Source organism: Gasterosteus aculeatus, chromosome 7 (assembly GCF_964276395.1).
Source record: "Gasterosteus aculeatus chromosome 7, fGasAcu3.hap1.1, whole genome shotgun sequence".
Lineage (NCBI taxonomy): Eukaryota > Metazoa > Chordata > Actinopteri > Perciformes > Gasterosteidae > Gasterosteus > Gasterosteus aculeatus.
This window is the reverse complement of record NC_135694.1, coordinates 26,228,501-26,244,171: the sequence shown is the minus strand read 5'-3', so window position 1 is coordinate 26,244,171 and position 15,671 is coordinate 26,228,501. Positions and strand designations below refer to the sequence as shown.

The following is a 15,671-nucleotide window of genomic DNA, read 5'->3' as shown; positions in this document are numbered from 1 at the left end:
AAACTTATTATTTAAAAACATCTTCAAAGGAAGCTGATACATTCATAAAGCAGTATTTTTAAAGGAACCTTGTTATGAGAACCTGCAACATCCACAGCAGATAACTTCAAGATGTCTCAGTTTGTGTTTTGTTCCTCTCCGCTGTGTGGTTGTGCTGACATGCTGAGCCCACAGGGTGGGGTGAGAGAACCAGGTACGCTAGATTTAAATATTGTGCATTCATCTCAGGAACGACTGCGGCGCGGGGCTCCACGCTCCCCGGTGACGCCAGCTTTAAATCGACCGTTCCAAATACAGCAGAAAAAAAGAAAAGAAAATCCCCCCAAAGAGTTGGGGATTTCCTGGGAAATTTACAATGTGCTAAATACATTATGTGCAGGACTTTTGCAGGCCTACAGATGGAGGATATGATCTGTGAGAATACACAGTCAATAAACCAATAACCAACACAAAACCGTCTAAGAAAGCAACATTTGCAACGATGTGATTTCCAGAAAAAGGATATGAACGCCGTGTATGGCCGGATAACCCTCGGCGTTGATCACATAATGGAAATAGATATGTGTGTTTCAGTGTGTGGGCACGGTCTGTTCACACTGTGCTTTTAGCTCTCGATGCGTGACGTTGATATTCCTCACACTCTAACTTTATACTCTGACTCTCCTCCGTGGTCACGTAAGACTTTTCATGCCCACAACAGTTTCCATGGATATTGCTTCGTAAAAAAAGAAAAGCCTGTTCTTGATTGCAGCAGTGAGTGAGGGACTCTGACTATACCTTATTGTCAAAGGTTACATCAATGAGTAACTGAAGGCCATCCGTAGAAATAGATTATTATTAATAGATTACACCTATATTATCTATCAATTTCTATGAGGTCACCTCTTACATACATGGTTACATTAGTTAAGTTTGCGCTGCTTTCACCAAACTACTCCCAAATGTACCGATTGAGCTCTTGAGGATACAGGATACAGGTTGTGTAGGTGGGAACCTAAAATAGGAGCAATATCCTATAATCTAATCAACAATCTGTTACGTTGAAAGAAGCTTCTAACAAGAAAAGCCCCTTTGAATTAGAGGGTCTGAATTTGAGAATGTTAAAAGAAAGATTTTAATAATCCGCTATTTAAGTACCAGCCATTTTTCTATATCTACAGTAATAGCTAAATATACCTCATTTCTTTTCTGCTTTCACTTGAATTAACAGTTGACAGAAAAAAAGATTACTGACACATTTTCGATTCTCAGTCCTCCGAGCTCTGACGAGTGTAAATAAGAACGGCAGGGGGTCTGGGGGAGGGGGGGTCAAGTCATGGCAGCTGCCTTTCAGTGGTTGCACAGAAACACAGTTTTCACAGACATGGCATTCAAAGACTGTTTTGTTTTGTCATCCTCCTCCATTATCCAAACCTGTATCTGATCATAGATACGGCATCATTTCCATGGTGATCATCTACTGTAAATGGCTTCCCCTCCTTCCACTACGGTATTATGTAAGCGTGGGAGTTGCATGGAAAACCTGAACTGTGATGTTCCACGGTAGAGTGAAGCAATAACATCCTACTGCTGCATTGTGTGAGTGTGTGAGTAAGAGAGAGAGAGAGAGAGAGAGATAGAACCCCAAAAGAGTGTTTCCATGACAACATCTGCAGGGGGTGGCAGTTCCCTAACAAATGGTCCACTTTCCAGCAGCTGCATTGTGGTCACCGTGTCCACAAGACGACTGCTTCCGTCACAGCAGCTTCCCGCTGCTACTACTACGTGCGTCACATGCCATGACACATGCCAGTGTGTTCTCCGATTCATAGGGAATATTAAGAATCACTGTGACTCGAGGAGCAGGCTGCTGGTGCTGGCATTATTCACAAAAGATGGTGCTAAGCGAAACACACTGTGGGCTGAGCCTGATGTACATGACATTTTCCTGAAGCTGTGGTCACTTTATTTCAATCTTAAGTTATTTTGATTGGTTAAAATAACGTGATTTCCCAAGCAATATCAAAGGCTGATATGCAATCAGAAATATACATGTTCTAGAGTCAGTCTTGTTATGTCTCTGTATGTCGAACATTCTAGATTAGATTTGGAGAGATCAGTGTCGGTTTGCTAAAAATGGATCTCGACCAATGAATTCATTCTGCACAACGTCAGTGAAGTTAGGCATTCATGGTTACCCTTAAACCCCTTTCCACATTGCCCATGAATAGCACAGGGATTAAGCAATCCTATAGTGAAATGAACAAAACAACGTTAGGCCCAGAACCTGCTGAGTGGCAGAGCCTTGCTTCAACTGGGCTGCAGGTGCAACGGCGGCACCCAAAGGTACTGAAGTTCTAGTTCTACAGCCAAACTGCAACTGCAATTTCCCCCATCTGATATTCCTGCCTCTGTTTCTTGCAAAACCACCGAGCTGTGTAAATGTAACATGCCAGAATAGAGTCATCACTTGGAGCAATGCTCTACACGTGGAGCAGCGTTTGCGTGTTACACCATCAATACACTTGAAAGGCAACCCCACCCTCTTAAAAAAAATCAGGTAGCCCAGGAATGCACTTGTCTCTCCGTTTGGTAGCTGCAGACAATCCTTCAAGACTGTTGTTAAATGGTTAAAGTGAGCTCTCTGGGATAATTATCTGCACCACCCTCGAACATCCGAACCATAATCAGGAAAGCCAAACCGATGATCGTCTTCCCGTGACAAAGCGAGAGCCTTTCCGCCGGTCGGATGCCACAGACCCATCAGCTCGCTCCCTCTATCGCCTCCTCCCACACTGAAGACAACGGCCCTGAGACGGCCCTCTGGTAGCTGTCCTCCATCTGACGCTCGTGCATGTGTGATCGCCGCTGGCTGCCAGCTGAAGTCGGCCAATTGTAAACCAGAACCACCTACGAGCTACGAAAGCTTTCTCTCTCCGCTAAAGCAATCTACCGCTCCGTTGTTTTCCATCATTGGATCGTGCCGGCACATTGACTGGCGCCGCTGTATGTGCCATGACATAACGTATGTTCGCTGTGTAACACAAGACTCGTTTTAAAATGAGTCTCATTTCATTTGTATTGTGTTCAGCTTGTTTATGGATTTTGTGTCGTTTAACATGTCGGTTCATTGGCAATGAAGAACGTAATGTCAAATAGAGCGGAATGATTAGAGGAGGGATGGATTTACATACAAATAGTATTCAGATTGTTAACGGAGAATAGAATAATGGCTCTGGTGTAGATGCTCTTTGACGCCTTGTGTCTGGTTGTGCTGCTTTTGCTCACTAAATCTAATCACTGGAAGCACGCACCTTAAAAAATCAGGACACACACAACTAAGATGCACACTTCTGTTTTAAATGTGTTTTAAAGGAACACATTGGAACGCACTATGGAATCACTCCACCCTGTTGAAAAGCCTTAAGACTCATATTACCAACTCTCCCATTCTGATAGCACTGGTGGCCAGAAAGGCTTCTTTGGCTTGTGGCGTCACTGTAGCTCAGGCTGTAATTAGCCATGGAATATACATTATGTGGATTATGTAAGCCAGGATATATACGTCATTGAGTGGGCAGTAGATTGTTACTCATTACATTATATTGTAGTAAGCGTGTGGGGTTGTGATCCTTCCGTCCTTATGAACCAATGAGCAAAAAGTGACAGTTCTATTTACATCACGTAATCTTCTCGATTGATGGTCAATACTATATGAATCAAATCATAATTTGATTTGTCTACTCCTACACTCTGGTGGTGACTGAACAACGAGTTGTTTTTTGCAGATTGCTTCGTTAATGAAGGCGAGTGAGCCAAAAAAGATTTGGTGAATAAAACCAAGTGCTGGAGACGAGTTGTGAGACAACTTTTAATTACGACGGACTCCCACCGAAGCCTCGGCGGATCTGCGCCTCGCTGTGAGCGGCTCACCTCACTCTTTCAACAGAGTAAAAGTAAGTTTCTTTGGAGCCGCCTCTGTTGGAATGCAACAAAGCGGCTCAGACCACCGCTGACTTGGCTCGGCGCGCACTGAGCACAGCGGGGGGGGGAGGGGGGGGGCCCGTGTGGTCGCTTCTAGCCAACGCGATGAAAAGCAGAGCCACTGGGGGCCAACAGGTAGAGCCCACTGGCACTATCTGCGCGCCAGTTGCCCACCACCATCATTTGAAAGGGAGTCATGTTACCTCCTGCTCAAACACGGTTTACTTCAAATTCTGCTGCTGGGCAAATTTGAAAATGTTGTGTGTTTGTGTGTGTTTGTGTGTGATTAAAGGTTTTAAAACTGGAGGAAGAACCATTTACAAAAGGAAGAAGAAACTGCATTTATTTAGTTGACCCAACTCGCAGTAACTTAAGAGCACATAGTAATTAACTGCTCACTGTAATTACACAGCGTGCTATCTGGAGAGGCAATGTTTGGTTGAATATAGGCTCTTATTACAATTATTGAGAAGAGGAGGAGAACCACGTAACAGCCATCGCTTCTGTTTTTATCTGGTAACTAACCTGAATGATCAATGATACCTGATCCATAATGAACTCTATCAGATCTGGTGAATACCTTGACGAGTCAACGTCATGATTCATAACAGATTCGTGGCAACACGGACAACATCCTGTAATGTGATTGAGTAAAGCAGCAAGAGATATAACTCGTGAGACTGTCAGCCAATCACATGGCCCATCAACTCATAATGAAGCTTTTCATGGCAATAGAATAGTGAGATGTTGAAACATGACTTTGGAGAAAGAACCAACAGGAGACAATGGGTGCATGAATACAGCACAAATCAAATGTATTATCTAGTATAGTGTTGCGATACCTAGCAAGACTCCGCTGTATGTTTGCATTAAATCCCCCTCAGCTAAAGTTTTGTGCAATTAGTTCTGATGCATTATTTGGGGTCTGAGCACCGTTTCCTGTATACTTCCACATTCCCCCTGCCGCCGACGTCGGAATGGAAATTATCCCTGAACTGAGATGACTCCGCTGGACCATGACATCACCTCCACTATGCCTGACAGATGACGTGCCTTCCGCTCTTTGGCTTTCTTTTCCTTCCCTTCACTCTGCCACAGGTCGATCTCCGTCTCCTCTCGTCTCCTCTCTCCATCGCTCTGCACGCTGTAACCCTACCGGCCCTTTCTGAGGTTTGTTGTGGCGAGCGGCTTTTACACCAGTCGTCTTGTTCTGATGGTTGTCTCTGATGAGTCTTCTTTATCTGTTCTTGTTATCCGGTATACTGGTCCTCCCAACAGATTATTCACAGTTACTGAAGATAAAAGGGCATTTTTTTCAGAAGTAGCGCTGAAGAGTGGCTTTCTGTGCAAAAGGGTCCCTGACATGCAGTTGATACACATTCCTTTTAGGATTCAAAATACCTTTTTAAAAAGCTGCTTTTCTAAAGTCTTTTGTGTAAGGAAATGCACTCGACGGGTTTGTTGGACCTCAGGGAAACACAGATTGTGAAAACTGAATCCGATCATTAGATGATTGCGTTGACAAGAAAACCCTGGATTTTGACATCCAAATGTTTTTGGCTCAGCCTCATGTTCCCTGACAATGATGACACGTCTTTGGTCTTGACGTTGGGAGACAACAACAGCTTCCTAATAGCACTGGGCACATCTAGAAGCACCTCCAGATCTTTTGATATTGTGTGCCCCAAAAATGTGGGCACATCTACATGTTTCATCTGACGTGAATGCAAATATCCCTAAACTACAGAGGAACCCGGGCGGAAACTTGTGTTGTCTTCACTTTAAAACCAACCGGTGCTCAGAGGCAAAACAACAAAAGAAAGTGTCACTGTCGTATAAATGATTGACTGCATTGTATACTTCAATCACAATGGCAATTTACGCTATAAATCTGTTGAGCGATGAAGTGCAATTCAAACTGAAACTGAATGGTTGTGTTTTTACGTTTGGCATTTGCAATTACAGCTCTAACATGGATAACAACCAGTGCTTAGCGTGTTTAGACGACACACACATGCACAGACACACACACTGAACCAGCCCAATACAAGCTTGTTGTGTTTGCTCTGCTAATGAAGACTTGAGGACGTCTGGATTTCTTTTGGCTTCTCAGTGTTTACATTCAACACACACAGCATCACGCAGTGTGTGTGGCTACATAGACACGATGGTACTTTTAGCTCTGCACCTGTGACGAAAAAGCCAGACTCCCACCTCTGACCCTAATGCCGGATCCTCGGCCTGTAACCCCCAAAGATCATTCAACGGGAACAGACGTCTCATTAAGTGTTAAGTGACGTCACTTTTTTCGTCCCCTGGAGGATTGTCCTCATCTTGAAGCGCTGTGCTTGTGTCCTTGCGTCCTCACAAGGATACGGCTGCCCTCAAATATGAATCACACTCAAATATGCACAGCCCAAACTTCTCCAAGCGCAGAATAAGAACGACGCATCCACGAATCTTCATAATGCGGCTTCAATCAACAAGTCTGCCAGAGTTTTACTCCTACTGCGTGTCGAAAACATGGTCTCACACGCACACACCCACATGTGCCGGGCCATGTTCCTACGTAACACCCAGAGTGCCTGCACAAGGAGAGCCACAAAAAAACAACAACCCTCGCACACGTATGTCGGATGAATCTGTGACGGTGGAGGAGAATGGGAGCATGTTTGATGCAATATGCACAGATGTGGACGCCTGCCTCAACGACTAGCAGCCCTTAAAGCTAACATGCAAAACAGAGGCAGCAGCAGCAGCAGAGAGACGGAAAGCAGAAGAACGACGCGAGCGGAGAGGTGAATTTACCTACCACACACGGGCAGAGGGAAGGGAGCTTAGTGCGGCCCTTCATGAGCGAGAGACAGAGGATAAACAGCCTCCCAGACACCCGCAGTAGAGGAGGAGAGGGATGAGGAGAAAGAGAGGGAGAGAGAGAGAGAGAGAGAGAGAGAGGGAGAGAGATGGGAGGCAGGGGAAAGGGAAGGGGAAATAAAAAAGAGGGAGGGGGGAGAGCGGGAAGGGGAAAGGGGAGGGGGGGGGGCTTTAGCAGGACGAGGAGAGGGAGTTTTCCTGGAAGCCAGAGTTGTTGGATGGATCTTGACGTTAGAGGGAAGGGTCTGAATAGAGAGGACCGGCAGCCCGCTTCAGCCGTGACTCATAAAATATGTTTGTCCCTGCCGGTGAGCGAGGGAGGGGAGCGAAGGAGACGTGGAGACGGAGAGTGAAGCTTCTATATTATTTTTTTTCTCTTTTTCGTGTGAAGTGAACACGGCGGCGGGCTTCCTTCAACGCTGCTGTGTGCTCCCTCTTTGAGACACACACACACACACCAAGTAAAGGCCTGATGTCATGATGACGATTTAACACGAGGACAATTTTGACACAGATATCTCTGTTATGCAACCATTATATAATTACATATTTATTTGTTTGCTGCTGTTTTAACCGCATTCTTATTTGGGAGGTGTCACTTCATTATCGTCATCTACCGCTCACGAAACATACATTGACATATCTGTCATGCAGTCTGATTGGACGCTGCTTCAGGAAATTAAAGAAAATGTATTGGATTTGGTACTTTCTCCCCTTAACACTGTACATCTGCATTAACAAGTCATATCAATGAAAATAATTAAGTAGCAGGTGTTACAAAATGTTTGTTAAAGGCTTTGAAAATTATAGCCTTTGATCTGAAATTGAATGTTAGCCTCAAAGTTGAAACACAATGAATATATAGACATTTGTACCACAATGTGTTAAGATTGAAATTCCGTATCCTCAAATGGTGTTTAGCCAAATATAATTTTAAAATGTGAAGTTTGTTTTATCTCCTTTCATTTTTATACCAAAACATTGCATTTCTATTCATGAACTTGTCTCATTTTTACATTAGATTATTACATTACACATTACAGTTAATTTAGCTGATGCTTTTATCCAAAGCGACTTACATTATATTTTTAAGCTTTCACATTTCTGCCCGTGGAGCAATTAGGGGTAAGGTGTCTTGCTCAGGGACACTTTGATATGGGGCAGGTGGGGGTCAAACGACCACCCTTGCGGTTCCCGGTGCCCCTGCGCCACGATGACCCTTAGCTTCTTATGTTAGATATTAACTGTATATGATTATAATTCTGTGGTAATAAGCTGGGTGGTTTTTTTTTTACTTTTCTATAATGATTGAGAAATCAAATCAAATTGAGAAAGTTTCTCTGAAAGTTTTTTTTTCACTCTTTCCAGTCAGCCGGTCGGCTAATTAGCTCAGAAACATTGGATCGATATTTACATTAATAACATCTAATCTGTCCACGCGTCCGTTTTTTGGACAATGAATACAAATCTGTGTCCACTGATTCACGTGGTAGCCTGACTGTCAACATGACCGGTGTGACGGTTCTTAGCTTGTGCTCCTGCCCTCTCAGGCCCGATGCTCTCTGCTACGTGGATGTATTAAGGGTGAAGCAGAGTTGAGCGAGGGAACAAACAGAGTAAATGCACCATGACCCCATCGGGCTGCTTTACAGTGGACTTCTGCCGGGTGATGGATGGGTTATGACACCTGCGGAGGTTAGGCCCAAAGCCCCGTGGACTTCAGCGACACACTGAGCTGTGGCTTCTGCATCAGCCTCGCTGTCTGTGACTAAAGACAACTGGAGCACGTCGTGACATTTCCATCTGGAATGAAGCCCGCGCTGGTAGGAGAGTGTCAAGCGCCGTGCAACCCGCGGATCCCGCCGCATAAAAAGCAAACATTCATTTTCTATTCGCCGCATTCATGAGCATTCTCTGCCGCCGCCTACACAGAGGTCATCCTCCTACCTGCACACTGTGGGCTTCACATTATCAGCACCCTTCAATGACGGGGCTCTCTCTCTCTCTCTCTCTCTCTCTCTCTCTCTCTCTGCCTCCGTGTCTCTCTTTTCCTCTCTTCCCTCCCTCCCTTCCCTCTTTTCATCTCTATTCTCTCCATGATGATACCCCTGCCATGTTGTCATGGCAACAATCGGCCCTGATTGCTTGGTTGCTAGGCAACTGACATCACCTAGAAGAGGAACATGAAGATACCAAAAGCCAGAGACAAACAAAATTGCACAAATACACAGCACGTTTTTTTTTTTGCGTTGCCGTGTGGAGGGTGAGCGCGTTGTGTGTTTCAACTCTCTGCGTTTCACTTGCTCATGTCATGTTTTTCATTCAAATTTCTTTCACTTTTTCCTTTGTCAGTGCCAAAGCCACACATGTAGGCGACGAGCATGCTCAGCATATGAAGCTGCTCCATACAGGTTCCTGCTCTTTGCCAAACAAGAGGTTGGAAACCTCTAAATCTATGACCTTGATTTTAGATGAGAACATTGCGGAGGTTCGTGACAAGGGACCTGTCATGAATGACTGGTGCAGGATCCGGCCATTTCCGATTAACAACGAGGAAAAACGCAAGGCCTTGACCCCCAGTGAATGCAGACCATGTGTGTACCTAAAGCTCGGGCTGAGGCTCGCGTCCAGCTGACTTGTGGACACGAGGAGCTCACGTCTGACAGATTCCCTGAGCCGGATTGCCGTGGACTCCAGTGCTGTAGTTTAACAACATGCCACAAGGTGTCATTGTGTGCTTTATTGAAAAATATCATCACCACTGTAACCAAACCTGATCCAATTTGCAAGGCTAATGCCAGAGCTATTCATATCGATGATATCATCACTACCATCCTTGTCGTCCTTGTTTTCCGTCATTTTGGTTCCACCTTTCTCTCCCCCGGGCCCCCGCGCGTCCCAGTCCCACCACAATGCTACACGTTGACAAACACACTGTGATCACGTAACATCTTTTCAGTTAGTAGACTCTTTTAAATGAAATGCCTGCAGTGTGGACATAAAGTTTTATTAAAGAGGCCCTGAGCAGTTGATCCTCCTTGACCTTGGCTACTTAAGGAAGCCCACAGGACCTCTTCTATTAAATCTACCCACTTTAAAATGTACATCATCAGCGCCGTTCATGTAGCTGTTGTTATTTACAGAATCACTGCCACAGTTTGTTCTTGAGTACATCAGTGTCGGAGCAGTGAAGCACAGTATTGCTCCCGGTCCTGCTCATGTTTCGCCTCCTCACTCAATGTGAGACGACTAAGTCCTCGGCCCGAGGAGGCCACGATGGATCTAATCTGTCACCTGTCATATGGTCAATTTCAAGGCAGACAGCGATGCTGACAGGCAAAACGCTGAAATTAAGCAGCAGAGCCTGTAAGCCGGGGCTACGCTAGTGACGTCAGTGAGTGGGCTGTTTTTAAATATTTGAAAAAAACAAAAAGATTTGAGGATTTTTTCATTCAGTTTTTCCACTAGAGAGGTGGTAGGTTCTTTGCTGTTTACAAGGTGAACGTACCACGGTAGATTCCCGGGATGTTAAATTAACAAAGAGGAGACAGAAACGTTCCTTTTCATTTCATAGATCGAAAGATGAAATATTTTGTGAAAACCCCCAAAAGGTAATAGAGGTACAGATTGGGCCGGTGGCCTCGGCACATTGCGGCGTACTGAAACATCCATTGAATGTATTTGAGTATTCAAGGTGAGCTTCAAAAGAAAATGATTTAAGCATTGCTCATTCTCTCACTGGATGAGACTTGAGAGGCAAGAGAAGCAGAAGACAGCACAGATTGTGTTGTGTGCCTTTGACAAAGAGAAGCTCTTAAGAGCCTCTTTTCTGGTGGGGGTGGTGGGCATCATAAAGTACTTGAGAGGCAAGAGGTTGGCCTCGCATTGCAGACATGTTATCATAGAAAGAGACTGACGGCCTCGGATGAGCCCAGATATGAAAGTCCGCTCTGCACACAAAAGAAGATGAAACAATTTGACTGATGAACGCATGTACATCGGAAATTCAATTTTCGGAGTCACTGAAATTTGCCAAAACGTCCACGGTTTCGTTTCTTAAACAACACAACGCACGGTTGACGCCGCTTGAATTCAACAGCTGCGGCACGAATTAGCATCATACAACGAGCCTCTACCTTCGGTTTAATCACACCTGACAAGTTTTCAAAGACATGCACTTGCACCTCTTCTTAGCTGCAGTCTCGCAGTGCTGCAGGAGCCACTTGTGCTGGAAGCTCTGCGGTGTGTGCGAGTTCGGTCTGATGATGTACGTATGTGTGTGTGTGTCCTTCTTTCAGGAAAGTGGTGGATTGTGTGGGTGAGCGGTGAAAAATGTGGACTGAAAAGGACGACGCGAAACCCACGGCTGAGATATTTCTTAGAGCACCCAAGCATGCTTGACCGATCTATGTACACAAACACCTCTCTGCTATGTCCTCCACGTCGCTGGACGCCCGTCGGACAGCAGAGGACCTCGGCGCCGCGCGGCCGTGGCATCGGGCATCGGGCCCGAGCCCCACGTTTCGCTCGCTGTGCCCCGGGAGCGACTTGGCAGGATCAGTGTCTCTGTGGCTGCACACAAAGGGCCCGGTGGTGGAAGCTCGTGCCCTTGAGCAGAGATCACATGAGCTCTCTCCGCTGGATCGCTAATCTTTACTCCACAGCAGACTGCGCCGCGTGTCGCGGACTCGTAGAGACACGCCATCGTACGGCGCCGTGGAAGGAGTCGCCGAGGAGCTGAATGGATGCCGAGCGGAGGTTTTTAGCTCAACTCCATTTTGGAGCGAGATGCAGCAGCAATACGCTTCTCGTCCTTCAAATGCACGCGTGCACTCACAAGATATAAATATTCATGAACCGTATATATATGGAAAAGTAAGAACAGCTGGCAGCACAAAATAATTGTGGGTACTAGAACCCATTCCGGGAAGAGGATGTCCATGTTGGAGTATGAAGCCATACACGATGGCAGTGATGTGCACACCAAGCTGCTGACTTTGACTACATCTTGTCCAATGTATAATTTATTTCAAGGAGCACTAACTAGGGAAGCCTTGAAAGTGCTGAGGAGGAGGGCAGGAGGTAAGCTAGAGAGCAGAGAGCAGGAAAGAGGAGAGCAAGCAGAAGAGAGAAGGAGGTAAAATGAGATAAAGGGAAGAGGAAGCATGGAAGAGGGGCCTGAGTGAGGGATTACAGGGGTGAAGGAGGCAGAGAGAACAAAAAATTATATATATATATATATATATATATATATATATATATATATGTGGAATTGGAAATGTGAGAGCAGAGAAGTGGAACGGTGGGTGACAACGGGGAGAGGAGTGATCATCAGAGGAGTGTGAGACTAGCGAGGAAGGGGGAAGGCGGTCGAGAGTTAGCAGGAACATGCTGTGTGTCCTCCTTTCCTCGCAGGAGACGCGTTCACTTTTGCCATCGTCCTTCTATCGAACGCGGGGAATTCGTTGGCTGTAAGAGGGCTCTTTACTGTACATCCTCTCTGTTCTCGCCTCTCAAAGATCAAATGGTCGTCCTGTGACTCAAAGGTCAAAGGTATTGTCAGGCTCGCCACCAAATATAAATGCCGTGACGTCTCCTCGAGCTCCGATGCCTTAATACTTACTTACTTAATACGGTTTCTTAATGTTATGTAATAATACTTCTGTGTGATGCAATGGCCATCACAAGTAGCTGATTATCATTTCGATTTTTGAGCAAATATTGTTTTAATTGTTGATTTTTGGATTATTTTCTCAATGAACGTATATACGATGCCAGAGAAATGTTGATCGTTGAAGGTGACTGACCAAAATGTCCTGTTTTGTCATCAACACAAAGATATTTGGTTTAATGTCATTAATATTCACATTTAAGAAGTTGGGATCAGATTATTTTGGATCATTTTCTTCAAGTTCATCGATTATCAAAATAGTGAATTGATTAATTAACTATTAAGATTAATTAAATAGTTGACAGCTAATCGTTTTATCATTGCAGTCCTAATATATTTCTCATATTTTAGTAAAGGGAGGGCAGACGTTTGTCTGTCCAATTCAACACTCGGGAGACATAGAATATAAATCTATAATGAATAATAAATGTACCTTTGAGCATTTGAGTGTGTCTTTTTTAAATAAGATGCCATAAGACGATCGCGGCCGTTGTAAAGTAGTTTTTACTTTACAACGGCTTTGAACATCTTCTAGTGCTCAAGGTTAACACAATTTCATCAGTGCGTTTTGTGTTTTTGGAGGTAGGTAGGTAAACGCGATTTTCCAAAGATTGATTGTCATTGCCATTGACGACATCAAGAAAAATGATGATGATGTCACACAAGTTTCCAAAGCTTTGAAGATAGAAGACTGTTTTTTTCATATTTTCTCCAAACAATACTACTAATAATAATAATAATACTTCCTCAAGAACAAAACAATCATATTCAAATAACATAAACTCCTTCTTGGTCCCATTTTAAGTGCTCATTCTTTCTCGCAGAATTGCAGTAATTTAGCTTTGATTGCCATCAAAAAAAAGCTCTATTTGTTACCATACTATTGAAAATTCCTTTAAAAACAACAACAAAGTGGCCATTGTAATCGGTGGAGGAGCTTGTATTGTGTTGAATAGCACAACCAGCTGCTACTCAAAGCGGCATTTAGCCCATCGGTGGCTAACTTAACGTGCTGCATAACGGGTCATCGGATATTTGTCACTCACGGGCGGCTTCACCCACACAGCGAAACTTTGTTGCACCGGCCTGCATTGTTCACATAACCTGCTCCGGCATGTGGGTGTTTGGGAGCTGCTAACCCATCATCATCTGCTACGTGAAGGCAAGCCATACTCCCCACCTGCAATGCAGCCGGACTCCATTAAACTTTAATAACACATTTAAAGGAATACACCATTTTTTGGCCAATCTGGTGCACGTGTTAAATTTGGTCACTGCTAAGAAGGGTGGATCTCCAATACTGAGAATACCTAGTTGCTAGTCTGCTAATACTTTTGGGTGAACAGCAGCTGATTGCATTGAGCCCGTGTGTTTAAAGCCACACGAGGCCAATAAACAGCACATTGGTTGGTCAAAGACCTGTTTTACCAATCAGTCATTTACTCACTTTTTTAACGTTTTAACGTTCTCTTTTATAACACAACAATCTGTCTCACAATCGCTTGGGCAGAAGTTTTCTTTGCCAGCTTTACAGCAAGTCTCTTTCTCACTTTGGTAGCGATGTATTCTGAAGCGAATATCCACTGTGGTCTTTGGTTTACAGTGTTAACGTATTTTATTTCCCCAGGCTAACCCAGTGAGTCACACTCAAACAGAATAAGATGCACGAGGGACTCGTGTTCCGGGCTTACAGAGAGATACCGCGACGTATTCGTCTTTTGTCACACTGCATCGAGCTGGCTAACACAACAGGCCTGTAGCAGCAACATTAGCTCAACAGCTCGGAAGTTAGCTCATTAAAAGTCGTGAAATTTAGTTTTTCTGCTTAAATATTTACATACGTCACGTAAACGGTTCTATAGTTAATGCTTTTTAATGATACATTTACACACTGTGAATGTTGCTCATCTCACTGCACCCACCTATCTATGTTTAACTGACCATCAATCTCTGTTGCCAAGGAAACTGAGAGGTTGATAAGCAAATGAATGTAATGTGCCACAGTTAGACCCAAATTTATATAATACACCTCCACCGACTTCGACTCTACACACACTTAGTGCAGGTTAAAATGTCAAATGATCCCTACCCTCACACAGCTGTGAGAGTTGCTGTGTGTGTGTGTGAGCACAATTTCCCACTTTTCGTCATCACTTCCTTCCAAAAAAACTGGTGCAGCTGCCACAGTTTTTTGAATCTGTATGTCCAACAGTGACATTGTAGGTCTGATACAGATTCAGGCCGTGTGAACGAGTGTGAGTCAGGCCACATGAAAGCCCTTTCATTCATTCTCTTTTCTTTTTTTTTTATTATTAGCCAATTTCATGACCAGCACTGCCTCCACAGAGCGTAGTGCTGACGCTGAGCACATGTGTATGATATAACACGTCGCTCATATCCTGTGTGTAAGAGGCAGATGTGCGCGGATGCACGATGCTGGGGAGGGAGGGGGGCTTCAAACGTGCGTCTACGGTCGAGGTTTAAATAAAGCAGCTAGATGTATGTGCAGATTAGCATGCAGGATACCCTCCCGTGGTCCCTCCACCCGGTATATTCTGCAGCTCCGGCATGACACAAAGCCCCGCGACCCGGCGACTCAAGCGCCAGTCTCTCTCCCGGCTTCTACTCCATCCGGCACTGTTTATCCACTCACGAGGCATGACATCGAGAGGGAGATGCAGAGAGAGCGGGAGAGAGTCATCCACAGGGTGGTGGAGAGGGGGTGGAGGGGGGGGGGATACATCAAAGAGCATCCTGTCTATGCAACCCTCAGGTAGCCCAGATCACCGTGACGCTCTCCTGACAGATCCCCCACCCACCCCCCCAAAAAAACAGATCACTAAGACCGAAACAGAAGAATACTTTGATAATTGAGCAATGACAGAACAATGAGTGCTTCCCTTTCTTCTTCTTCTTCTTCTTCTTCTTCTTCTGTGTTCACATGCAGCTGTGGCGCCTCCCGCTCGTTCTCGCGCGCAGAGCTCGAGTAAGGAACAACAGATAGGCTTACCTTGGTAGTCACAATGCAGAGGCAGTCCATGGTACTTTGAACAAATATCGGGGTGTATCTCAACCCCCCCAACCCCCCACGACAGAGGGCTGAGACCCCACGCCCCTCTCCCCAGCCTGCCCCACTCCTGCACTCTCACTCTCGTCCTGCCTT

At 45.0% G+C, this 15,671-nt stretch overlaps 1 protein-coding gene across 2 annotated transcripts in view; it reads right to left on the bottom strand.

Annotated features, from left to right (window-relative positions):
• The window catches only part of LOC120821910 (disks large homolog 4), a 49,272-nt gene extending 33,601 nt beyond the window's left edge, over window positions 1-15,671 (bottom strand). The window contains exon 1 of one of the 2 annotated variants that reach the window (XM_040181014.2): window positions 15,519-15,671. In XM_040181014.2, coding sequence (XP_040036948.1) covers window positions 15,519-15,548 — 30 coding nt within the window. In that variant the 5' untranslated portion in view covers window positions 15,549-15,671. Of the gene's footprint in view, window positions 1-6,775; window positions 6,931-15,518 lie in introns of those variants that run through there. The other variant, XM_078106763.1, reaches the window with a different exon arrangement.